This window comes from Carassius gibelio, chromosome B22, assembly GCF_023724105.1.
Source record: "Carassius gibelio isolate Cgi1373 ecotype wild population from Czech Republic chromosome B22, carGib1.2-hapl.c, whole genome shotgun sequence".
In the NCBI taxonomy this organism is placed as follows: Eukaryota; Metazoa; Chordata; class Actinopteri; order Cypriniformes; family Cyprinidae; genus Carassius; species Carassius gibelio.
This window is the reverse complement of record NC_068417.1, coordinates 1,384,520-1,411,889: the sequence shown is the minus strand read 5'-3', so window position 1 is coordinate 1,411,889 and position 27,370 is coordinate 1,384,520. Positions and strand designations below refer to the sequence as shown.

The following is a 27,370-nucleotide window of genomic DNA, read 5'->3' as shown; positions in this document are numbered from 1 at the left end:
CCTCCTTGAGCCATTAATATGTACCATAAATTACCAGTAAAACTGATTTTAAAAAATTCTTACCAGAAAATGTATTTGACACATGATTTTTTTCCTGACACAGTTTAACTCTTAAGTTCTTGTCATATTTTATAACAATTTTCCTAGACTATAGCGAGTAAACTGTGATAATGTGAGAAATGCTAAAGGTGTCTGAATAAATTTAGGTTTGACTGTATGTTGGCATATAAAACTTTAACATTTTAATACATTTTTAAAAATGATATTAAATGAAAATGTAAGAACTTTTATTTTTGGCAAAGTTCTGCACAACAGAAGTATATTAAGATAAAACATGGACAAATACAATATTCCTTAATAATGTTTAAATAAATAATTATAAAGAATAATATTATTGGTGTTAATATAATTTTGATATATTTCTGTCATAATTTCAATTTAAATCAAACTTTTATTTCGACTGGTTGTAGCGGACCTTTGAGTTGCAGAATGGATTTTACAATGGATTTTCTTCAATAAAACTAGGAAATGTTTAAGTTTTCTCTCAGCCCTGCTAATGTTCATGATTATGTAGACATTTAAAACACTATTAGCATCATACAAACTTCAGTGTGTAGTAAATAAAACGGCACCATTCAGAGACATGCAGAAACAAGCAGATTATTTATATAGCAGTCTCTTTATCCATACCTCAGATATTTAGCATACATGTTTAGAGATGTATGAGCATCCATACTGTACATGCATTTTGTGTAACAATTGCCTGGTTTCACTGTTACACCAGGGTTCACTTTTATATCCTTTCTTTTCACATTTCTCTGTTTTTACTGTCAGATTCAGATCAGTTTCTGCCCAAAGAACATCATCTTAATATTTTCTTGTATATTATAGTGCTTCATAATCCATGTCATTATGCTTTATGATTTTGTTTACATTTTTGAATTGTTTAACTCTTTAGTTTAATAACTTTATTATATATATATATATATATGTTAAGTTCATTTAGGAATTGAGTGAGATGTATTCCTCATTAAGTAAGGAAGAGTCCATCTGATTAAATTAACCTTGATTAAAAGCAGTAGATCTATTGGTTGTGAACCCGCAGTATAACCTGGAGGAGTTCCGGAAGCTGATTGGCCATCAAACTTCACATGTTAAATAGAACCAGGTGTGCTTTGGTGATTAGTAGTGAGCAGAGGGATCTCTGTAGGCAAGGTTATAATGTGCTTCTCCTACCCAAGTTGGTGGTGCTACTGATACTGGAGAAAGATTGCTAAAGCATGTTTGGAGTAAACCAAATGCTGAGACGGCGGTGAAAAGCCACAATGTGTTCATCAACTTTATAGAAGCTACTGGTAGGATAAAGACTCTTTTATTGACTGTTAAAGAGATCAATTGTGAATGTCTTGCAAGTTGTTTATTAATGCTAGCAGGTTTAGCATTTAACATGCTATCTGGTCATGTGCAGTAAATGCATTTGATTTAGTGTTGTTAAACCAGTTTGCACTGTATTTCTGATTTGTGCGTATTCTAGTAACATTGGTTGTAATTTAAATAAGTTAAAACCTCTTTAAATGACTGTATTACTGTGTGTAGTGACTCATATCTATATATTCTCTGTATAGGTTATTAAGCTAAGCATCTGAGCTAAGCATCTGAATTGAACTCTGAAAATAAGCAGAAGAAGACCAAGTTGCTGTTAAAAGATTTTAATAAAGTGCTTCAATGAAGAATCCGAAGCCGATGTTTTGAGTTATTCCATGCATCCTATGAAGTTGACTGGAGCCTTGTTCAAGTTGGGGCAGACATTGAGGCTGAGAATCTCTAGATAACTTGACACTTAATAACCAAGCTTGTGGATAAGAAGATTAACGGCTTCTGGTGGTCCAGAGAAGGAAGCTGGTTCAAAGAACAACAATTAACATTGTTAATATAAGTTTAAGACAATATATCATTTGACTTAAAATGGCAGAAGAAGCCTTGGGGAAAACGGTGGATCAACTTAAGAGAGAAAGAACCACTACAAAGATGTGTTTTGCCAAGCAAGTAAACCTTCTCACTCGAGAGTCAAGTCAAATGATTGAATCTGAACTCAGGAAGGAATTCCAGAAACTATCATCTATTGCAAGAGCACTTTTTGATGCAAATGAAGATTATAAGATGCGATTGGTTGCAGAGCTGGAGGCTAGTGCAAAGAGTGATGAGAAAGTAGAGCTTGAAATTCAGCAGGTAGCAGATATTGAGAAGACTGTGAGCAACTGTGAGACAAAGCTTGAAGAGGTGAGAAAAATTGTTCAAATTAACTTGTGGCAGAGATATGGCCAAGAGGAATTAACAGCTGCAGTCCAAGAAGCTGAGAAGGCTTGTGACCATTCTGCTTCAATACCCGTTGCTGGTGTCAATTGTGAAGGATATGAAGTTCAACTAATTCACTTGGAAAGGCTTGTGAGCAGAGCAGTCAAAACTCTATCCAGCTGGGAGCGATGGATTCCTACAACAGAGAAGAAGGACTTTGAGAGCAGAGTGAGGCAGGTAAAAGTCCAAAACAGTGGACTCATTTTGAGAAACAGTGAGTTTATTACTGCACGTAATACTGAAAGAAGTTCTCAGTTTGTAAGTCCCACAGACCCAAACACAGCTCTCCAAACTATGCCGATTACACCAGTTGTGAGGATAAAACCAGCTAGTTTGCCTAAATTTAGTGGTATGAAGAGGGATTTCTTCCGTTGGAAGAAGGATTGGGTCAGTTTGCAGAAACAAGGAGAACCAACTGGCTCAGCAGAGGTCAAGAAAATCCAGCTCCTGGATAGCTTGGATGACAGAATTGTTAAGGATTTGAGGCTGTCAAGTTATAGCACTGCTGAGGATGTGTTTAGAGTGTTGGAGAATCGATATGGCAACAAGGTGGCAATTGCCATGGAAATTATTGAAGAACTGGAAAGAGTTCCTGCTGTAAAGGGTTATCAACTCAGAAGATTGATCGACTTGATCCAGACTGTTGAAAAAGCTCTGTCTGACCTGACCGATCTAGGGAATATCGGTGCAATAAAGAACCCTCTCGTAACTAAATCTATTGAGAGTAAATTGCCTGAATTTGTAAAAAGGGATTGGCTTGTCTGTATGATTGATCCTGATAATGGTGTAACTCCAGAGAATCACTTTGATGTCCTGCTGAAGTTTTTAAAGAAACAGGAAGATGTTCTTGAGAAACTCGAACAACTCAGAATCACTGACAAGGTAGAACGGTTTGATAAATCAGAAAGAAGATTTGAGAAGAAATATGCATCTACAAAATCTACAAAGAAGTTTTCTGATATTGGATGTGTTGTTTGTGGAGCTGTAGCCCATAAAGACAAGATTTTCTTTTGTAGGAAGTTAAGGACCTAAATTTGGCTGAAAAGAAATCTGCTGTGAGGAAGATTGGAGCTTGCAAGAAGTGTCTTGGATGTCATGAGGTTGATGCTGATTGCAAAGATGCGTTCTTGTGCAAAAACCGAGACTGCATGAAGGAAAATGGATCTGATCATCATTATTTCCTCTGTCCAAGAAGAGAACTCATGAGTGGTGGTGAGAAAAGGTCTCTGAAGGAGAACAGGAAGGTAAATGTGCTAACAGCAGAGCAAGAGGATTTTTTAGCTGAACTTTCTCCAGAGCTGGCTGAGCGATGTAGAAATGCTTTCACCAACAAAGCAGCAACAGTAACCTGCACTGGAAAGCCTCAAGTTGGACTTTTAAAGGAAAGTAGAGTAAAGGAACTGCCTGTTATCATGATGCTCTTGGAAGTTACAGCTAACGCTGGGCAGAAGATTGGAACTCTGGTTGATCTTGCATCAGACACCAACTATATAACCCATAAGGCTGCAGCAAGACTGAGGTTAAGATGTGAAGATGTCACTTTAGTTGTGCATGGAGTTGCTGGTATGACCATAAAGGCGAGAACCAAACGATATCTTCTCAGAGTCAGAGTCCGAACTGAGGAAGGTAAAGAAAGAGCACATGAGCTCCTTTGTTATGGCTTGGATGAAATTGCTAAAGTGCATAAAGTCATCAGACCTAAGCAACTGCAAAAGTTTTTCCCAGAAGTCAACCCTGAGGAGCTGGTAAGACCAAAAGAGATTGAACTACTTATAAGCCACCGAGAAGGAAGACTAGCCCCGCAAAGAGTGAAGATTGTAGGGGATCTTGTCTTATGGGACAGTCCTTTGGGAAAGACAGTGGGCGGTGCACATCCAGACCTATTTGAAGAAATAGATGTAGCTGCATATGAGTCAAAGACACATTTTGCTCGCTCAATGAGAACAGCCGCAGTAAAATATGAGGAGACAGTGGGAGGACCTGAATTGCAAGTAGAGTCTAAGTCTGCCCAACTACTTCAGGAAGCCAGAGCTGAGACAAATATTGCTGCTGCTGGCAACCGTGAGTTCTTGGAATGGTGGAAATGGGATAGCATTGGGGCAGCTTGTGAACCGATGTGTGGAGCCTGTCGCTGTGGAAACTGTCAGCCAGGTGGTAAGGAGATGACACTGGCAGAGGAAAGAGAACTTGAGATTATAAAAGAGTGTCTTACCTATGTAGAGGGAGATGTGCACAGCAGTTCTCCTCATTGGCATTCAAAATACCCCTGGACGGAAGATCCAGCTTCCCTTCCCAATAATAGGAGTGGAGTTGAGGCAACATTTCTGAGGACAGAAAAGCAGCTGATGCGGGAGCCAGAGTGGCAAATTGCTTATGCAGCTCAAGTCCATGAAATGGTGGAGCGAGGAGCAGCGATCAAGTTAACTGAGGATATGATCAAAAGCTGGAATGGACCAGTGTGGTATGTGAGCCACTTAATTGCACCAAATCCTCACTCAGTTACTACTCCAGTGCGCCTGGTATGGAACAGCAGTCAGAAATTTAAGGGAGTGAGTATGAATGATCTTCTTCTGAAGGGTCCAGATGTTCTTAATCCAATCAGAGCTGTTCTTCTAAGGTTTAGAAGAGGAGTTTATGCTGTGCTTGGAGATATCAGGAAAATGTACAATTCCATATGGTTGGAGGAGAGAGAATTGCAACTACACCGGTTCCTGTGGAGAGATGATCAGAGTGAAGAAATAGGAGAATATGCTATCACTAGAGTTAACATTGGTGATCGACCAGCAGGGTGCATTGCACAGCTAGCCATGCGAGAAACTGCAAAATTGACAAAATTCTCTCATCTACATGAAGCACGCAAAGTTATCGAAGCAGATAGTTATGTAGATGATATTTTAACGTCCCACAATGATCTGGAAGAACTGGATAAAATAATTGAAGGTGTTGAGGACATCCTAAGAGCTGGAGGGTTTTTCTTGAAGCACTGGGTCCGGTCAGAACAAAGTTGGAACCCTGCTGATGGTGAGATAAAGTCGGCAGCAGAAGACCGAATTCTGAAACTACCAAACCAACTGAGGGACAAGGACAACAAGGCCCTAGGACTTGGGTATCTAGCAGAGGAAGATCAACTTTACATCATGACCTCAATTAATTTTTCCAAGCGGAAAAAGAAAATGAGAGTAGGACAAAACCTCCTTAAAGAGGAGATTAGGGCCAAGACTCCTAATCCTTTGACTAGAAGAGAACTATTGAGTCAAGTGGCGGGGCTGTATGATCCGATTGGCTTGGTCACACCTGTTAAGCAAAAAGGGGCTATCCTTGTGCGAAAGGCATTTCAGGAAGTAGGATGTGGAAGCCTGACCAAAGACACATGGGATAAACCATTGTCAGAAAGTCTCAGAGAAGAAGCCATTAAATTGTTTGAAGAGTATGTTCAGCTTGGCAAGATAAAGTTCTTCAGAGGTTTAACACCTGCAGGCTGGAAAGGAAAACCACTGGCAATAACATTCTCTGATGGAAGTGATAAGACCTATGGAGCTGTAACATATTTCAGGTGGGAAACAGAAAAAAAGGCACCGAGGTGAGGCTAGTTGAATCCAAGGCTAAATTGACTCCTTTGGATCAAAAGGGAGAAGCAGTTAAGGCTGAAATGTGTGGTGCAGTTTATGCAGCTAGACTTAGAAAATATTGAGAAGCATTGCCAAGTGGAGATTGACCAATGGTTCCATCTGGTGGACAGCCAAACAGTGTTGGGAGCTATTCAGCGGGTTAGCTATGGCTATCAGTCCTTCTTTGCAAATAGAATTGGAGAGATCCAGAGAACTACGCCTGTTAAAGACTGGTGGTGGATCCCAGGTGACTTAAACATTGCAGACATTATCACAAGGGGATGCAGTCCAAAAGACCTCAAAGAAGATTCTGCATGGCAGAGAGGGCCAGTGTTCCTGAGATGGCCAGTGGAAAAATGGCCAATGAAGTCAGCTGCTGAGGTTGCAATTGCAGCAAGAGAGAGTATTAACAAACTTCAGAGGAAAGCATTTTCTTTAGTTCTTACCAGGAGCCTGGCCAAGGAAAAAGAGGGTGCAGTTTCCTTGAAGGAATGTAAAGTAATCGATCATATGGATGGAGGAAAAGCTGAATCATGGCATTCCACTGTAGACTCCGGTACCTCTGCTAAGGGAAAGAAAAGGCAGAAAGATGTTTCATCAGGAGGGCTGTTTGATGGTTTGGTAACAAGTAAGTTAATCCATGTGGAAAAATTCAGCAGATTGTCCAGATTGGTAAGAGTTACTGCTTGGGTGCGTAGAGCGGTCAAGAAGTGGTTGGAAATGAAAAGTAAGACCATGAGTTCCTCAAAGTGGGAGGCAAAGTCTCTGGAAGAAGGGCTTAAAGAAGCTGTCTTGACAGGACATGAACAGGAAAATGCTTATGCAGACCTCTTTCTAGCTGCCCAGGAGAATGTGATCTTTCCTAATACTACCCTCAGCAGGTTGGCAGTGTACAAAGATGGAAACCCTGGACTGTTAGTTTGTGGAGGAAGAATTCAGATCTTCAATGAGGATAAAACTGCAGTCCCAATCTTACCATATAATGCATATTTGTCTAAGCTTCTGGCTCAGGAAGCTCATCAAGTAAACCATGAAGGAGTGGCTGGAACTTTAAGGATGAGAAGAAAAGCTTGGGTGGTAAAAGGCCGCAGATTGGCTAAGAAATCTGTCGACTGCTGTGTGACCTGCAGAAAGGCAAGGGCAAAGCAATGCCAACAGATTATGGGAGACCTTCCATCAGAGCGGTTTGAACCGGCTGCACCTTTTGAGTTTACAACTCTGGATTTGTTTGGGCCTTATGTAGTAAAAGATGAGGTAAAGAAGAGGACGGGACTGAAAGTTTGGGGAATTGTCTTCTGTTGTATGGCATCAAGAGCTATCCATACTGATCTTGTTAGTAATCAATCAACAGAAGGATTTATGCTGGCATACCAAAGATTTACAGCTTTAAGGGGACATCCAAGGAAATTGTGGTCAGACTCTGGGTCAAATTTTATTGGGGCCAAGTCTGTTCTTGAAGATCTTCACAGGTTCCTAGAACGACAAGACAAGGTAAAGTTAGAAATTGAAGCAGCCAAGTATAGCACAGAGTGGTCTTGGAAAATTCATCCTGCAGATTCCCCTCATAGAAATGGAGCAGCAGAAGCAGCTGTCCGTCTGGTTAAGCGAGCCCTCCAGAATCTGGGGTGTAATGGAGTTATGACATGGGGGGAATTTCAAACCTTTCTTTACACTGCAGCTAATTTGGTCAATGAAAGACCAATTGATGCAAGGACACAAAGTCGAGAAGACTGCGTGGAATACGTAAGTCCAAACTCTCTTCTTCTGGGACGTACTGGGAAAAGAAGAGATCAAGGAAGTTTTGAGTTTGAAGGTTATCCATACAAAAGACTAAGAGTTATCCAGGAAAATGTCAACAAGTTCTGGAGAAGATGGTGTCAGTTAGCAGGGCCTAACCTATTTGTAAGAAACAAGTGGCATACTAAGGAGCGAAATGTTGCTGTGGGAGATGTGGTATGGCTGGCTGACCAGAATGCTTTAAGAGGCCAGTACAAGTTGGCCAGAGTCATCTGTGTAAATGTAGACAAGAAAGGAATAGTAAGGGATGTCATGGTGAGAGCATTTCCCAGCTACCCAGTATCAATTGTTAAACCAAGTCGAGCAGAAATGACTAAGGATGTCAAACTGGCGAAGAAACTTTGTAACAAAATCCCAGCTACAATTCTGCACCGAGATGTTAGACGCTTGGTGGTTTTGATTCCTGTTGAAGAACAAAGAGATTCAAGTCCTGCCAAAATGGGTGTGTGACCTCCTTGGGTCATCTGACCAGTAGGTCAAGTGGGAGGTGTTAAGTTCATTTAGGAATTGAGTGAGATGTATTCCTCATTAAGTAAGGAAGAGTCCATCTGATTAAATTAACCTTGATTAAAAGCAGTAGATCTATTGGTTGTGAACCCGCAGTATAACCTGGAGGAGTTCCGGAAGCTGATTGGCCATCAAAACTTCACATGTTAAATAGAACCAGGTGTGCTTTGGTGATTAGTAGTGAGCAGAGGGATCTCTGTAGGCAAGGTTAATGTGCTTCTCCTACCCAAGTTGGTGGTGCTACTGATACTGGAGAAAGATTGCTAAAGCATGTTTGGAGTAAACCAAATGCTGAGACGGCGGTGAAAAGCCACAATGTGTTCATCAACTTTATAGAAGCTACTGGTAGGATAAAGACTCTTTTATTGACTGTTAAAGAGATCAATTGTGAATGTCTTGCAAGTTGTTTATTAATGCTAGCAGGTTTAGCATTTAACATGCTATCTGGTCATGTGCAGTAAATGCATTTGATTTAGTGTTGTTAAACCAGTTTGCACTGTATTTCTGATTTGTGCGTATTCTAGTAACATTGGTTGTAATTTAAATAAGTTAAAACCTCTTTAAATGACTGTATTACTGTGTGTAGTGACTCATATCTATATATTCTCTGTATAGGTTATTAAGCTAAGCATCTGAGCTAAGCATCTGAATTGAACTCTGAAAATAAGCAGAAGAAGACCAAGTTGCTGTTAAAAGATTTTAATAAAGTGCTTCAATGAAGAATCCGAATCCGATGTTTTGAGTTATTCCATGCATCCTATGAAGTTGACTGGAGCCTTGTTCAAGTTGGGGCAGACATTGAGGCTGAGAATCTCTAGATAACTTGACAATATATATATATATAAAAGTGTACCTTTTTTGGTAAACGTATAATGTAGCTTTGCAACAGTGCATTTGTTTGCTTCTCTTCTCTATAAAGTTGTGTATTAAATCATGTATTAAACTCATTTTATCACACACTTTTATTGTCCAGTTTTATTGTCTAGTCTACTTTATGAAACTGATGATAATATTGGGTACTTCTGAAAGTCATGAGCTACTATGCTTGCTGTTTTAGCTAGATTTTTGTAAATGTTACAGATGTTATGTTCTTGAGACTGCGACTGCCATTTGGCGTGTTTTGATTCCAATCTTTTTAATTGGCAAGTTAAGTAATAACACTAAGGACTTTTAATTCACAATTGGGTAAACGTGGTAAACAAATATGAACAACATATTTATACATTTTTCGTTTGTGTGAAAGCATATAACATATTTTAAGGATAAGTTATAATTAACATCTCTTGGGGCAAAAAAAAAATAAAAAATGGTTTTGATAAGCCCTATATTCTCACATCGCTGTCATTACGTCACCACTAGTATCCTTCCTCATTCCTTCTGAGGTGAGTCCAGCAGTTATGATATTTCGCTCATTTAAAGGGATAGTTCACTCTCAAATTAAATTTTGGTATGTTTTAGCTTTTAGAGAGGGCCCTTGAAAAGTCTGGAATATATATTTTCAAGGGGAGGGGGGCCCCCTATGCATAGGGCCAGGGATCTTGTGCAGGTGTCTTTGTTTCTGCAGTCGTTCCCATTATGATATTTTTAGGTCAAACCGTTCTTGTCTGTGACTCATATAATGCAGGTCTATGGTCACCACCTCAAAGAGCAGGCACAGAGGAGTCCAAATTAAACAATTCCCCATCGTAAGTACACGTTGATCACCTAAGACACCAAACGAGCGGTTTGTGTGAGAAAAAGAACCTTATTTATATCGTGTTTACCTCTTGTACACAACCACGTCCAAGTGATCACTTTTTTATTTGCTTCTCAAAAATTAAAAACTTAATAACTACAGCTTTTATTATCTGTTTTTGATTTTTTTGAGATTCTGCTAGATTTCTTGTAACATCTAAAAGCCACAAACTATTAGACTATAATAGATTTTTGGGCAGACAGTTATGGAAAAGTTAAAAACTTCAGTCTACTCCCAAAGGTGTCCATATCTGCTTTACATAATTAAAGCACACACAATGTTCTGTTGGTTTTCTGATGATTTTCAGTCTGGAGGGGTCGACACTATACTTGCTGAAAGTCTGCAGATTTGAGTCGACAAATTCCATAGAAAATCACAAAGTGTTTGATGATCACACAGACTCAGACTTTTTTAACTTAAATTAAATTAAAATTTTATTAAAAATTAAATTAAAATTAAATTAAAAATTAAATTTATGCATTTAGCAGACGCTTTTATCCAAAGTGACTTACAGTGCATTCAGGCTATCAATTTTTACATATCATATCATACATTTCATCTTCAGACATTGATTTTATCCAGTCGGAGGATATCAAACATGTTTGATATTTTCAGCTGATTTTAGAAAACAGGCACAGTTTCACCGACAGGACCTGGACTTAGACAGGATTAGGCCACAGTTCAATTAGGACATTTTGTTGTCAATTTGACCCTTATCTTTAATTTTTTTTTCTTTCCCATATATATATATATATATATATATATATATATATATATATATATATATATATATATATATATATATATATATTTGTACTACATATCCCACAATTCCAGGTAGACTACAATACCCATGCAAGTGCACTACATTACCCATACACTTCCTGGTTAAGGTCTATAAGTAGACCTCAGTTCCTTCCATTGTTTCTCTTCCTTTGGTAAGGTGTGGGTGTTTGAATGGACACCCAACCATGTCCTTTGAGTCCTTTCCTTAAGATGCGTTAAGTAAGTTTGTTTGCCAATTTATTGTTTGGATCGAGTATATATGTATTTGTTGTTGAAATGTTTGTTGATGAATTGAGTTGATTTCTTTTATTTTACTGTTTGTAGTGACTTACTGTATATGTGTGGATTTCATCAGTGGCGGGTCACATGTTCACTCCTACTATGTTTCTGATTTTATTACATTCAGTGTAAACGGTGATTTATAACGGATCAGTAAACAACAAGATCACAGCTGAAGTTCACACAGTCTGTAACTTAGTTCTTATATTTATAACATACAGCCCAGTTAAGCAACATGACACGACCAAGAGAGTAAAGTTTACCCTGGAAACCACGATTGAAAATTTGACATTTTAAAGCATTAAAACGAGTAGTTCATATACATTTTAGTTCAATATTTGATATATTGTCAAAGCTAACTGTTTTTGCTCCATTTGGTTAATGAAAACGCTTCCAAACGCTTCTCTGAGCAACACACAGCAGTGCTTCGTTACTGAAGGATTCGTGTTTGTGAATTTTGAATCATTTGAGTCAATGATTCAGTTCTCCATTCATAAAGACATGCCCTGTGTCTCAATGTTCATACTATCATCCTAAATAGTGTGTGAGATTAGAAGAAGTGTAGAGAAATATAATGTAGGAACCAGTTAAATGTCCTTGTTAGTTTTTATCATATTTAGTCAACCTTATCCCGTTTAGTTTTAGTCGACTGAAAGTCTCAACATTTTAGTCTAGTTTTAGTCAATGAAAACTTGACATTTTAGCAGTAAGATTATTATTAATTAACCGCACAGCAGTATTAAGTTTGGCAGCCATTTTTAAATTCAGCCTTAGTTTTTCTCAAATGTACATTTTAGTAATCATATTTAGTCAACCCTGTCCTGTTTTAGTTTAGTCAAGTTTAAGAAAACGAAATGTATGAGCATTTTAGTCAGGTTGTATAACGGCTAAACCGATCAGAATTATTTTTGCTCTAAATTATAATCGTAAAGTTTGTTGTTATTTGAGAAATGTAATTTTGTGTTTCAGGTATTGCTCTTTCACCAGTAAACACAAAGCAACAGAATGTGGACTCATACACATGGTTTATTTAATCTCATGTAATGTGCTGATTTATTAGGCTTTCTATTATAGAAAATTACACCAAAGACTTATGCACTCAGTCTGTCTATAATATGAAAACTGGTGAAACAAAGAAAAATATGATAACAGTGAAATTCCTAATAGTTATTCCACTATTTCCAAATTGCAGCATTGCATTGTCAGTGACAGCATTTGAAGATTGATTTATAAAAATCATTTCAGGTTTAAGAAGTGTTTCAGCATTGCATCAACTACTGATGAACACATTGATTTTATTTAAATAATCACTCTGTTGATTATTTAACCATGTGTTATTGTGTATTTGGAAGGCGTTTGTCTTTCAAACACATTAAAACGCACAAATTCACAAACTTTTGTCATCTGATCCTCTTTCACCCAATATATTTACTTGAAGTACCCCTGAGATTTAAAAAAGATTTTATTTTATTTTGATTGGTTTTAAAATTATTTATTTTAATGTAGCCTATGATGTTTTTTATGATTTAATTAATTAGCTTTGTATTAATGTCACAAACCCTAGTTAGGGAAACCTTGAAGTAATGTTTAATGCACTTCATGTTAATAACAACAATATTTATATATATTTATTAGTCATGGGCCGGTATGAGATTTTGATGGTATGATAACCTTAAGCAAACATATCATGGTTTCATAGTATTGTTGTTACAGCTCTGAAATGATTGAGAATCATGAGTCAGTTCGGGAGTTCGGAGCGGGTTCGCAAATTATTTGAGTCAGTTTGGGGATCGCGAATCATTTGAGTCAGTTTGGGAGTTCGAAGCGGGATCGCGAATCATTTGAGTCAGGTCAGGAGTTCGCAGCGGGATCGCGAATCATTTGAGTCAGTTTGGTGATCTGGAATCATTTGCGTCAGTTTGGGAGTTCAAAGCGGGTTCGCGAATCATTTACGTCAGTTTGAGAGTTCGGAGAGGGATCGCGATTCATTTGAGTCAGTTTGGGAGTTCAAAGCGGGTTCGCGAATCATTTGAGTCAGTTTGGGAGTTCAAAGCGGGTTCGCGAATCATTTGAATCAGCTCGGGAGTTCGTAGCGGGTTCGCGAATCATTTGAGTCAGTTTGGGAGTTCAAAGCGAGTTCGTGAATCATTTGAGTCAGTTTGGGGATCGCGAATCATTTGAATCAGTTCGGGAGTTCGTAGCGGGATCGCAAATCATTTGAGTCAGTTTGGGGATCGCAGTTCGGGAGTTCGGAGCGGGTTCGCAAATCATAGCTGTATGTGGATAGGCATTTTTAACTAATTTAGTATCTAGTTCTAATTATGTTCTCCACGCGTCTTTAGGTACGATATGTGAAATCATATTTTTTTGTTTTAAAAAATTTGTTATTTTTAAAAGACTGGGTAAAATAAAAAAATAATAAAAAACTGGACACAATATATATTTTATAGTATTGTTGTTACAGCTCTGAAATGATTGAGAATCATGAGTCAGTTCGGGAGTTCGGAGCGGGTTCGCAAATTATTTGAGTCAGTTTGGGGATCGCGAATCATTTGAGTCAGTTTGGGAGTTCGAAGCGGGATCGCGAATCATTTGAGTCGGGAGTTCGGAGCGGGATCGCGAATCATTTGAGTCAGTTTGGTGATCGGGAATCATTTACGTCAGTTTGGGAGTTCAAAGCGGGGGAGCTCGGGAGTTCGTAGCGGGTTCGCGAATCATTGGAGTCAGTTCGGGAGTTCAAAGCGGGTTCGCGAATCATTTGAGTCAGTTTGGGAGTTCAAAGCGGGTTCGCGAATCATTTGAGTCAGTTTGGGGATCGCGAATCATTTTAATCAGTTCGGGAGTTCGTAGCGGGATCGCGAATCATTTGAGTCAGTTTGGGGATCGCAGTTCGGGAGTTCGGAGCGGGTTCGCAAATCATAGCTGTATGTGGATAGGCATTTTTAACTAATTTAGTATCTAGTTCTAATTATGTTCTCCACGCGTGTTTAGGTACGATATGTGAAATATTTTTTTGTTTTAAAAAATTTGTTATTTTTAAATGACTGGGTAAAATAAAAAAATAATAAAAACTGGACACAATATATATTGTTTTTGAGCAACATTCAGAATATTAGAAACAGAATTAGTTTATTTTTTTCTTTGATTTGTTTCCTAAAAAGACTGACATCTTTATTTAACCTAAATCTGTTATTAGTTATTTAATTTGTTAAATAATTCATATATAATATAAGATAGTTATATAATAATAATCATACACATAATTTGATTTAATAATAACCTAATTTGAAGCAAAAACAGAATGTTCTGACAAACTTTGTGAAATTATATATATATATATATATATATATATATTACTATTTGTATTTTTATGTCAATATGGTAGAATATTATTATTATGCTACTAACTATAATTTTTGTCATGTAATTTGGAATCAGTACCGGATTAGTTTACATAGCTAGACTATTTTAGTTACCCTCACTCCACAACAATCCTTTCAATTAACAGCATTTAGAAAAGAACAATAATTAAAAATATAAGAAGCTATAGCAATACAGACGACAAGCCAAAACTAATTCATTTAAAACAAAACGAAACTGAAACCAACATATTTTTTTCATGTTTGAGTGACTGTATTGTATCATGATAATGAAGAGACTGCATTGTCAAAGTAACTGTGTGCCCCAGCACAATCACTTTACTTTTTTTATTTATTTATTTTTTATTTTTTTAATTCAGTGGAACTGTGGAAGCAACTTCTCATTTTAGTCAAAAAGATCATCGTAATTGTAAACGGTTGCCTTTTGTGCACATTCACAATAAAAACAAATCTTTATGCTTAAAATAAGCCTAAAGAAAAATAGGATGCCTCTTTCTGTGTCTGGTTTCCTTTCGTGCTGCACATACTAGGCTACTTGTTTTTTGTTTGTAGTTTTGTGTGTAGTTTTTTGTTAATTTTCTTAATTTATTAAGTAAAAATTTATTTCTCGTAAAGGCCTATTTATTCATTATATATATATATATATATATATATATATATATATATATATATATATATATATATGCGCAGTGCTTTAAGTGGGCCGGTATGCACCAGTACTCAGTACCGCCACTTCCAAATATAGCTCTTGAGCGTACCGCCACCTCTCCGTGCGCCCAGAACGTGCTTGTAGCGTACCGGTACGCTCATTTGGACATCTGTTTTAATAGAGGTTTTAATCTTTTACCTGCACTGCCTATTTTCAGAGCGCCCTTCACAATGCAAGCTTCCTAATTCATCCCACCCAGAGCAGAAAGTACATTTTCCATTCATCTTTAAGTTTCACAAATGATTAGCGCATGTGTTGCTTTTCCCACTGTTACGTGTAATCAACTCAACTTGGCCGGAGAAGGTGTGTGAAACTCGTTATGAGTGTATACTCTGTTCGGTTAAAAATCAAATACAGTTAACCACACTTAACATGTTCACTTGGCTTCAATCTCTGAATACTGATAGAACGAGATCAGAATCAGATGATTCGCTGACTGACACCTCACCAAATTTTAATTCCATCACTGCAGGTCAGACTCAAGCTAATGAAGTAATGCAGCTCTTTCAGGAAGGGTGACCAGACGTCCCGAAAAATTCGGGACAGTCCCGGAATCTAAACTGTTTTCCCGACTCCCGAATCTGGCCCTAGTTGTCCCGAAAATTATACTAAAGCAAAATCTTGAGTATTTATTGTCTGATAAACATTAATAACTGTCTGCGGAGGTTGAGTCGTCCTGCAGCCCCCGCTGGCTGCTCATTGGCTGCAGCATCTTTTTTCTAAGTTCTAAAAAAATACCGTAGACGGCAAGGCACAAATTTAGATATTCATTTATCTAATTAATCTATAGCCTATGCACAAAGACTATGATCTTTTTGTCCCCATTTTGTTATTTTCGTTTAAGCTTATTAACGTTAAGTGTTACAGAAAGGTCTGATTTACGCACTGTTACAACAGTCTTTTTTTTTTTTTTTTTTTTTTTTTTTTTACAATGACATTTGAGTTCATGATTTTAATGTTGCTGTTTCTTGTGGCAGACTAAAGAGTAATGACAGACGGTTGATCTTTGAATAAAATGTGTTTAGTTAAGGTTTGAAATTCATTATCTTTTATTATAGGCTACGAAGTCTAATATCATAAGCCCCCCCATCACGTCACCCAAGACCACATTACCCAATATCATCTTCAGTTCTCTCTTCACAGCAGTTCAGTCAGTGTACTGTTTGAGTCAATGAATTGCTTCGGTATATTGGTTTGTTTTAACTCGGAGCGAGTGTCAGCCACATTATAAAAAATACCTTATCCGTTCTCTTTTGGCCTAGCTCTTCCTTCAGTCTCCTGTTTTCCTCCAACAAACGGTTAATTTCACCATGTCTGCAAAAATCCATTTGTGAAGCATCATCTGTCCAGCTACATGTAGTGCAGGTGCAGCATGATCTCTGACAGCTTTTCATTTTTCATACATTTCATTGGCTTGTTTGCCTAAAAATAAAAGATGAGACAAGGACTCAAACAGAAAGCAAAGGGCTTTATTGAATAATAAAGCTTTATTATTCAGTAAAGCCCTTTGCTTTCTGTTTGAGTCCTTGTCTCATCTTTTTTTTTTTTTTTTTTTTTAAAGTAAGGGCAGACACGAGAACACAACCGATGACAACACAAGACCAGACAAGAGCAGTGTTTGGAATAACAGCGTTTAAAAGAACGGCGTTAGGTAACGACGTTATTTTTTTCAGTAACGCGGTAATCTAACTAATTACTTTTCCCGTCGTTACAACGCGGTGCGTTACTATGCAGTGATTTAATAAATTATGTAATCCGAACGCACCCCTGTCTCACACAGCGAGTGAGCAGGTGGGTTAATGACGAGATAAGCGGTTGTGATTGGCTAAGGCAGAGTCATGTGTTTCATGGTAGCCAATCAGAGCCAGTGTTTTTACACACATGCCGGCACACGCGTCTGCGTCAGCGGCGCCAAACACACACACACACAGACGCAACAGCTACACAGAGATTCGCAGCAGAGATGGCGAGTCAGGAGCAATCCGATGAAAAGTTGGCATTTTCAAGGTGAAGATATAAGCACTACTTCAAATTCATTGTGGTCAAAGGCAGGGCTGGACTGGGACAAAAAAAGGGCTCTGGCATTTTTGCTCAGACCGGCCCATCACAATCGGTCCGACATAACCAACCAGTACACCATCCTCCCAGCAAACACAGAACGTTGTGAGGACGTTGCCAGTTAGTCGTCATTTGGTCAGCGCGACATTACTTTATGGCAACGTTGTGAGGACGTCGTGGTAAAGTCCCATTTTTTAAAATCTTGGCTAACTTCCCAGAAACGTCGTGGGCACGTACTCAAAAGACGTCGCTAGTTAGTCCCATTGGGGACATTGTAGCGACGTGGTCAGCTGGTCTTCAGATAACTTTTAATATTATTGCACTAGATGTATTATTATTATTAAGATACCATTTTAACAGCATATTCTTTGGGAAATATACAAAAAAATTAATCAAGCATGTTAAAATAATTATATATATATGCCATCCCAGATAGCATACATATCCGGGCCTCATCTGGGCCAACTATGGCACATCTGGCTCAGTTCTGGCACCGGCAGAGGTTATATGGGCCATCTCTGGCCCACACACATCAAGCCGGTTTTAGTTTGAGTTGTGGCATGCTGTGTGTGGGCCAGATCTGGCCCGTGTGCAACAAACCGGCTTTAGTTTGAGTCGTGGCTTGCTGTGTGTGGGCCAGATCTGGCCCGTTTGCGATAAACCGGCTTTAGTTTGAGTCATAGCTTGCTGTGTGTGGGCCAGATCTGGCCCGTTTGCGATAAACCGGCTTTAGTTTGAGTCGTGGCTTGCTGTGTGTGGGCCAGATCTGGCCCGTTTGCGATAAACCGGCTTTAGTTTGAGTCGTGGCTTGCTGTGTGTGGGCCAGATCTGGCCCGTGTGCGACAAACCGGCTTTAATTTGAGTCGTGGCTTGCTGTGTGTGGGCCAGATCTGGCCCGTGTGTGACAAACCGGCTTTAATTTGAGTGGTGGCTTGCTGTGTGTGGGCCAGATCCGGCCCGTGTGCGACAAACCGGCTTTAATTTGAGTCGTGGCTTGCTGTGTGTGGGCCAGATCTGGCCCGTGTGTGACAAACGGGCTTTAATTTGAGTCGTAGCTTGCTGTGTGTGGGCCAGATCTGGCCTGTGTGTGACAAACCGGTTTTAGGTTGAGTTCTGGCTTGTTGTATGTGGGCCAGATATGGCCCATACCAGGTGACCAGATGTGCCATTTTCTGAAGACACGTCCTGGCAGATCACCTTACTTTACCAGTCAGTGGTTCTAAAACTATTTTGAGTACTGGACGCCCATGATATTTTAGAACACGTAATATAAATACATACACACATTTATTTGACCTACACGGACCTGTTATGAAGCTGCAATGTTATTCGATTTTTTTACATTTTTGTACCATGTCCTCTGGTGTGACACCATGTCCTTTGAACTTTTTCGGAACCACTACAAATGTTTTATGCTTTGTTGTGCATTAATATGACACCCCTAAATAATATATTTTTTTTTTATTAAAAAGTGCATGTTAAGATACATAATCCTAGAAAATTTAGCAAATGTGTCTTGCTTGCCACTAATGACAGGTTAGCTTGGAACAGCAAGGTCATTAATTGACAGAAAAGGCTGAAACGTCCTTTGGTGTGATAAAAAAAAAAAAGTCCTCCATTGTGACACCTGTACTGTCACACCACAGGACAAAGTTTCTTTAAAAATCATTTTAAATAATTAAATAATATTTGTTTAACTCCTTTTATATACTTTTAAATGCAATAATTACATTCATTAAATTAAGCTCTAGTCATCAAAAAAATAATAATTATGAATCTTTAGAATATATGAAAATTTCACTTTTTAAGAAACAAAAAATGAACTTTTTTTCATGATATTCACATTTCTTCAAGATGCACCTTACACACACACACACACACTTTTGTGAATGACATTAATTGAATGACATTTTGAATTATGTAGTGATCTAATTCTATCCACCAAGCAATTGTATGTACATGTGTGAGACTTATGGTCATGGTTATAGGGAAATAACAAGAAGAACAAAGTGCAGTAAACGGTAAAACTGTTTGCACTACAAACCAGTACGTTCATAATTAAGACAATACATTAAAAATAACGTAGTAAGATACAGCAGTTTGCAACAGTAAACAGCAAAACAAGCTGTTTGTACAGCTAATATAGCTGGAATGACACCGAAAGCCAGACACATTAAATTTACAAATGGCCGCGCCCCCTCTTACAGAAAAAAATAAGGGGCATATGTTTATTCATATGTTTATTTATGTAACGTAAGTGTGTGACTTTTAATTCGTGACGTGCTTTCATGGGCGTGCGCGCGGACCGGATGGAGTTGCCATGGAAACGGAGCGCAACACTGCAAATGTCACGAGGAAACACCCCGTTTCTCGCTGATTTCACTGTTTTCAGGTGAGTTAAGTCCATAAAATCACACAAATATTACTTGTAACTGTTGTTGACACTTCTCTTACTTGTATTTGACTCGCTTCTGTTGTTTATTTACTTTATAGGAATGGTTTAATGTCTTCGAAAAAGTTTGTTAGCATTTCTACCGTTTTAAGACGACGTATCGTCAGGTATGATAACTCTATTGTTCTCTTATTTATGAAAGTTTAGGCTTTTAATCAAATCTTCATCTGTAGATGATAGCTTTTGACTGTTTTGTTGGTAATCTTTCAATGGATGATTGGAAATTGCTTAATTTATTTAACCTTAACATTTACACTTTACTGTTTATCGATGACGTCACGTTATCAAGGAGCGCGAAAATTGGCAGAAAACTAAAGTTGTTTTGATCTTTTATGGTAAACAAAACTGTTCTGCGATTTCAAGAGTGACAAAATAATCCTTCTACAACAGAAAGGGAGTGTCCAAGATTTCAATATTTCTGAAGGGAGCTGCTGACAGATATGTAGGAAGCGCTGAAAAGGTTAAGTAACCTAATATGCATTTTTTTTTCACAACATATATCACAATGAATCTGTTATTTTATTTATTTATTTTTTGCATTTCCAATCCAGATGGTTTAGGGGTGAGCTGGACCGCAGACAGAAGGCAAAAGGGCCAACAAGTGCTGAGCATCTCTCGGGGAACTCCTTCAAGACTGTTGGAAGACCATTTCAGGTGACGACCTCTTGAAGCTCATCTAGAGAATGTCAAGAGTGTGCAAAGCAGTAATCAAAGCAAAAGGTGGCTACTTTGAAGAACCTACAATATGACATATTTTCAGTTGTTTCGCATTTTTTTTGTTATGTATATAATTCCACATGTGTTAATTCATAGTTTTGATGCCTTCAGTGTGAATCTACAATTTTCATAATCATGAAAATAAAGAAAGCTCTTTGAATGAGAAGGTGTGTCCAAACTTTTGGTCTCAAACTTAAAGTCAAGGTGATGGATAGACTGAAGTTGGGCTCAGGTGGTAGTGCTGCGGGATATGTTTCCCATACATTTATTTATTTTTGGAGACTTGCCACAATTTTAAAACTGATCGATTTTCAAAAAGGCTTCGTTGAATAAACTGAGTAACGTTACGTACTGCACGTTTAATAATTCCTAACATTTATATGTTTACATATCAAAACGAGGCACAGGTATTTTTATATCGCTGTATTTCTGAAGGAAGACTTGCATGTTATATGCCTGATAGCAGCGTGTGAGTGTAGCTCTGCTTTGTTTACAGCTGTTACTGGGGAAACCTATTTCTCGCACTTTATGTCTATGCTTTAAAACATCTCCTGCTGGCAAAGAATGAATTTGCATTTTCATTAAGTCCGCCTGATCCACGCAGCAAACATATTTTGTTTATCAAAAAATATCTACTCTAGAGGGACTTGACTGTTGTTATTGATTCTATTTGGAAGTCTACCGGTTAGGTCCACAAAAAGGTTTGTTTATAAAAGTTTGTTTATGTTGTTGCCGTTGAAACCGTCTGTATATATATGTGTGTGTGTGTGTGTGTGTGTGTGTATAATGTATGTGTGTGTGTAAAATACATTTCTTTTAAATTTATAGCACAGTAATGAAGGCAGCAACATGTGGTAGATGGGACAGAACAAGAATCTTTCATTGTGCTAATGTATTATAATACGAAAGGGTATGGCTCCTATACAGCGTGCAGCACGTAAACACAACCAGTGCGCAGAATGATGCACTTGGAGCAACACAGAGTCACAGCGTGTAGTTACTCACAGAAATGTTCAAAACACCAAAAGAAGAGATATTTTTGTGTATTATATGTGTGCAATATTTTGAGCCTTTTCTTTTAACAGTTTTAAATATCAGTTATTGTGCGCTCTTGAAGAGAGTTTCATTGTTTTGAATGTAGTAACTATGATGGGATGATATGCTAATCTGCCAATTCAATACTATCCCGATACTTGTGTGCCGATTCAATATATATTTATAATTATATATATATATATATATATATATATAATTTAGCATTGTGATTATAGTTATATAACTATTGCAATTCGTGACTTATCCAAATTGTCTGTAAAATGATGTTTGTTTCTGTAGATTTGAGGGAAAGAGTAAAAACAAGGAGGTCTGGGAATGACTGAAGGGATCTGACAGCAGTGAGGGAAGGAAGTTATCACCAGAATGTAAGTTCTTTGAGAATGTGTGCATTATTACAAGTTGAGTTTTCATTTAAATGTGGCAATGTACACAGCTGGTCAAAAGTTTTAAATATATTTTAAAAGTTTAATTTATTTCTATAATGCACAGCTATATTTTCAGCATTAATTACTCCAGTCTTCAGTGTCACATGATCTTCAGAAATCATTCTAATATGATGATTTACTGCTCAATACATTTTTCTGATTATTATCAGTGTTGGAAACAGTTGTGCTGCCCAAACATTTTGTCTACACTACAGTTATATTTATTTATTATTTATTTTATTTATTTATTTTATTTGGGGGGTGGGGGGGGTGGGCTAATAGCAAGAATGCATAAAATTGAAAACCAGTGGTAGAGAAGACTTTTGTAATTTTACAAAAGATTACCTTTTTTTCAATGTTTTGAACTTTGTGTTTCATAAAATAATCATGAAGAAAAAATTCAACTTTCCAGAAATGCTAAGTTTTCTTCCCCATCATTTCTAATATGGGGTGCGTTTCCCTAAAACCAACTTTGGTCACAAGTTCCTTCTTTACCAATAGAGTTCAGTGGAACTAAGGACCGTAGTAAGCTAACTGCAGATGTGATTTACATCATGTATGTCATGAGCAGATGTACACTTTGATCTTAGCGGGAATAATGCGATTGGGTGCATGTAAATGCACTGATTTGTGATAATCAGCAATGTTTCCCGATCAGCATATCAGTATATGAAAAAGATCATGTGACACTGAACACTGGAGTAAAGTTACTGAAAAATTCAGCTTTGCCTCATAATTATTTCAATAAATATGTTTAAGTATATTCAAAAAAACAGTATGAAAACTGTTATTTCTTTCTTTGTTTTTTTTTTGTTTTGTTTTTGTTTTTGTTTTTCAAAAAATTGATCAAATTAATCTAGCCTTGGTGAGCAGAAGAGACTTCTCTTGAAAACCATAAAGAAAAGATTCCAGATTTTGACTGGTTGTGAACATACATGAGCAACATTAACAAGATGATCCTCCCTTTCAGCTCAGAGAAGGATGTTGACAGTGCAGGCCCAGGATGAAGAAGAGGAGGAAGAACACGTTTAACAATTTTCTCATAAGCTTGCCATGTGTTATAATAAAAACAATGAACATGGCTACAATAATATGCTAAATGTTATTAAAAGATTCCAGTTTGCAAGAAGTCTGAGTGTCTGACTTTACACTAGAGGAACTCTTTTCTGAAGAAGATCAGGTGCTGAGAAGGAGCCTTGTTCTACAGCACAACACTGCATCAAGCCTCCTGTCCTTCCCTCAGAAGAGCCTGTCTTCTGCTGCTGGGGTAAGAAACACACTCTTCCTCTTCTCTATCAGCTGTCCTGCACCTAACTCTGCCTCCTCAGCACTGTCTGAAAGAGTCTTCTCCACAGTCAGTAATCAGAGATCACAGATTCTTCTGAGAAAGTCGATATGCTCATTTTCTTAAAAAACTTTGTTTTTTCGGGTGGGACAAATAATACAGAAGAGATGCTAGAAATCTCTATATTGTCCATTTTTCATATCTTTACGCTTTATGAATGTTTTTTTTTCTGAGAAGCTCAAAAATTATGGTTCTTTGGTAATTGCTTTATTGTTTAGTTTTATCTTCTGATAGTGAGCACAGAGCCCTGATCATGATATTCAGGAAAAAGAAAGAAATCATGTCCATGATTTACTAATTTGTTCCCTCGATGTACTAAAACGTGCACGATTAATTTTACATTTCATTTCTTTGCTAAATCGTATGCACAATTTACTAATTCGTTCTCTTGATGTATAAATAGTGTACACGTTTTAGCAAATCGAGGGAATGAAATAGAAAATCGTGCGCCTGAGTTAGCCTAAATTTTTTCCTGCATGTCGTGTAATTAAAGCACATCACCACCAGACATTTATAACAGGAGCCTCATATACGACGCTCACAATTTTACTTTGTGCAGTATCTCTGTGCAGTATCTGCTGAATTGTTTCATATCTATTTATCATGTATTTTTTGTTGCACTAAATTGTTGTATCAATAAGTTTACTGATAATTATTTCTAATTTTCACTGATAACATGATTAACCATCTCCCCATCCTTAAGACAAACATTTTCTGTTGTTCATATTGTGTAATCTATGAATTGATGTGTTTAGTTTTCTGTGCTCATAACTTAGTGACATTTTGCATGGTTAAAGAACAGGTGCAATGTTCAAAATGTTTTGGCTTCGTATTTTTAGAAAGTAGTGCTGAATAAATATTGATTTGTGAATGAATGCAGTGTGTTTTTGTCTATTTTATATTAGAATGTTTTTGTATTTGTTTGCATTGCATGTATGTAATTAATGTATTAACTATGAATCCTCTATAATTAGATTACAATTAGATTTCATAAGGTTTATTTTTTGCCCCAGAGATGGATTGAGTTTATTAGTTCTTTATGTATTTCAAGGTAATGGTGAGGTGAAAATATGAATTACCAATATGATCCTGTAATGTCACGTCCTCATAACGTGCCAGTTTGGTCGTCAGGACATACTCATCACGTTCCAGCGACGTTCCACTATAACGTCGCCACGACGGATATGGGAATCACAAAGTTACGTCACTGGAACGTTATGTGGTACGTCGCTGAGACCAATATGGTATTTTATGGGAACGTCCTCATAACGTGCCAGTTTGGTCGCTGGGACGTACTCATCACGTTCCAGCGACGTTCCACTATAACGTCGCCACGACGGATATGGGAATCACAAAGTTACGTCACTGGAACGTTATATGGTACGTCGCTGCGACTAATATAGTATTTTATAGTAACGTTCTCATAATGTCCCAGTTTAGTCGCTGGGACGTACTCAATACGTTCCAGCGACGTTCCACTATAACGTCGCCACGACGGATATGGGAATCACAAAGTTACGTCACTGGAACGTTATTTGGGACGTCGCTGCAACGAATATGGTCTGGTCCAGTTACGTCGTCACGACGTAACTGTGTTAGCTGGGTTATTTCTTTCCCAAATTGCACTAAGACATATGGCCCACGATCTCCGCGACGCAGAGAACACATTCGTAGAATTCAGTCATAAAAATGGAATTCAGCCTATAACGCGGACGAAATATGCCACATTTTGGATGAATAAATCAAAAGTAGGTCGTACACTTGAATAAAACGCGATATTGACTGGTGTCTGTGATTATTAAGCCGTAAAAAGACTGAATATGAATCCTGCACGTCCTGCGTGTCTGTGGAAATCAGGCGCTGACTGGACATCGGGAGAACCGGGACTAATCCCGGTGGCCCGGCAGACGATTTGGCGCTCTGCTTTAATATTGTTATTGTATAATTGCAGGCCGAATATACTAAAGCGATTATTTCCGAATCTCTAATAAATCATGAATCGGCAATGATTCATGACTGGCAGTCGTGACTGGCAATGGTTGGGCTCGCGCGCTCTCTGCGCCTCCGCCGAACGGTTTGGATCAGACTCAATGCGAGAGAGAGAGAGACCGGAGTGAACTGTGTAAGCGCACAGCTGGAGCAGAAGCAACACTTCTGTTCAGGGTTTCAGGTATAGGTCAGTCTCATCTGTAAATATGCTAATGTAGTTTTGTCTTTGTTTACTTAGTCAAGCAGCAGCAGCACATTCCCCCACTCACTCAAAATACTGTATCAACGTCATTATTGTCTATTGTAATGTTACAGCAGTAATTTAGCAGACAAATCATCATATTTTATCATTGGTTTAGGGGGAGCTAGTGCATACAAAAACACAACCCTTAGGAAAATTTATGTAGCCTATGGTATGGTAGCTACTAAGTGTGGTTTAACCATGGATTTTGTAGTAAAAATAAATACAAGTGGTAATTCATTTGCCAAAAAAAAAAATGCACTTACAAAACATGGTAAAAGTCAAATAAAAATCTTCAGTATTAAAGTCATGAGAGAGATGGATGGATAATGAAAGATTTGGTTTCAAAAACAGTATCTATAAACTATTTCTTTTGATTTTAAATCTGCATTGAACTTCAGATCTCATTGAAGTAAAAGGCAGTACTAAAGTCTGATTGTGTGGTGGATGCGTTCAAATGTGATCATCTTAATTCAAGTGATGAAGGATGGTGAAAGTCTGAAAGTGTTGAGCACTACTTTAAGGTTAAACCTGCATGGTGTAAATTGTGGAAGATGATTAACAGTTGCAAATAAACATTCATTAGAAATGTATAAAAGTAATCAAAAAGTACTCAAAAGTAATTAGTTACATTACTTTTTTAAAGTAATTAAAAAAGTTACACTACTATTACATTTTAAATAGGGTAACTTGTAATCTGTAACCTATTACATTTCCAAAGTAACCTTCCCAACACTGCTGATGTCACATGGACTACTTTGATGATGTTTTTCTTACCTTTCTGGACATGGACAGTAGACCGTACACACAGCTTCAATGGAGGGACTGAGAGCTCTCGGACTAAATCTAAAATATCTTAAACTGTGTTCTGAAGATAAACGGAGGTCTCACGGGATTGGAACGACATGAGGGTGAGTTATTAATTACATAATTTTGCTATCTGGGTGAACTAACCCTTTAAGTTACTTCTGGTCTCTCCCTTCTCACAGCAGTTCAAATCTGTGAGAGACGGTTAGGCTCGTTAGGCGTGCACAGCATTTAATATCGTCATAAAGTAAAATTATATAAAAAATACATGTAAAACGAGGTAAAACACTTACTTATGGTCTTTTCCTTTGATAAAACCAAATTCCCCGTCTTCTCCCCATCGTGAGTGAAATAATATCTCTCTCTTGGAGAACAGCACATAAATATCGCTATAAATCAATATAGTGCTATTAAATACATATTTTAAATGAGATGAAAACACTGACTTTCAGAATTCCCTCATAGAAAATAACTGACATCCTCGTCTGTTCCGGTTCGGAAGAGTATAATTGTTGAATTCAGTGGTTATTTTGTTTTCTTTGTGCCCAAAATATATTCTCATAGCTTCATAGAATTACAGTTGAACCACAGATGGACTGTTTTACCAATGTGCTTGCAACCTTTCTGGCTCTGGGAACATTTCAGTTATGCTGCGGTCTATGGAGAGTTAGAAAGCTGTCATGTTTCATTAAAAATATCTTAATTTGTGTTCTGAAGATGAACAAAGGTCAATTGTTCACCTCTACTGTTAAATAAACAAATAGATCTGGACATTGCCCAAACATAATAAACATCTTACAAGTGGAAATACATCCTTCATGAAGACTCACATCAATTAATGTCAGTTACAATGTATGGGTTTACACACAGTACATCAACAATAAAAAATCAAAGACAGGCCCTAGTGAACAAATCTGTTTCTAGATATTTTATTAAAAGGGTGTAATGATGGGGTGAATTAAGGGTGATTGGGACAGTTTCTGAATTTCAGCCTTCTGCAAGGTTTCTTGCCATAAATTAAAACATCAGCCCAACACACGATACACTTCTGTAATACTGAAGATGTTAACTACTCATCTGAGAAGGAGACAATGTTTTATTATTATAATGAAAGGATGTGTGAT

General features: G+C 37.6%; 2 protein-coding genes across 3 annotated transcripts in view; both read left to right on the top strand.

Moving 5' to 3' along the window:
• Window positions 1–27,370, top strand: part of LOC127987560 (uncharacterized) — a 1,055,570-nt gene that overhangs the window by 583,282 nt on the left and 444,918 nt on the right. The gene's annotated exons all lie outside the window — the stretch shown is intronic.
• On the top strand, window positions 1,130–8,992 carry LOC127987575 (uncharacterized). Of its 2 annotated transcripts, none has more exons than XR_008161256.1 (2): window positions 1,130–1,355; window positions 8,883–8,992. XR_008161256.1 is itself a non-coding variant. In XM_052589943.1 (2 exons), exon 1 carries the CDS (start codon window positions 6,021–6,023, stop codon window positions 8,208–8,210), a length of 2,190 nt encoding a protein of 729 aa, XP_052445903.1. In that variant the 3' UTR covers window positions 8,211–8,612; window positions 8,883–8,992. The 2 variants fall into 2 exon arrangements, 1 of the variants encoding a protein (XP_052445903.1); XM_052589943.1 differs by lacking the exon at window positions 1,130–1,355 and adding an exon at window positions 6,021–8,612.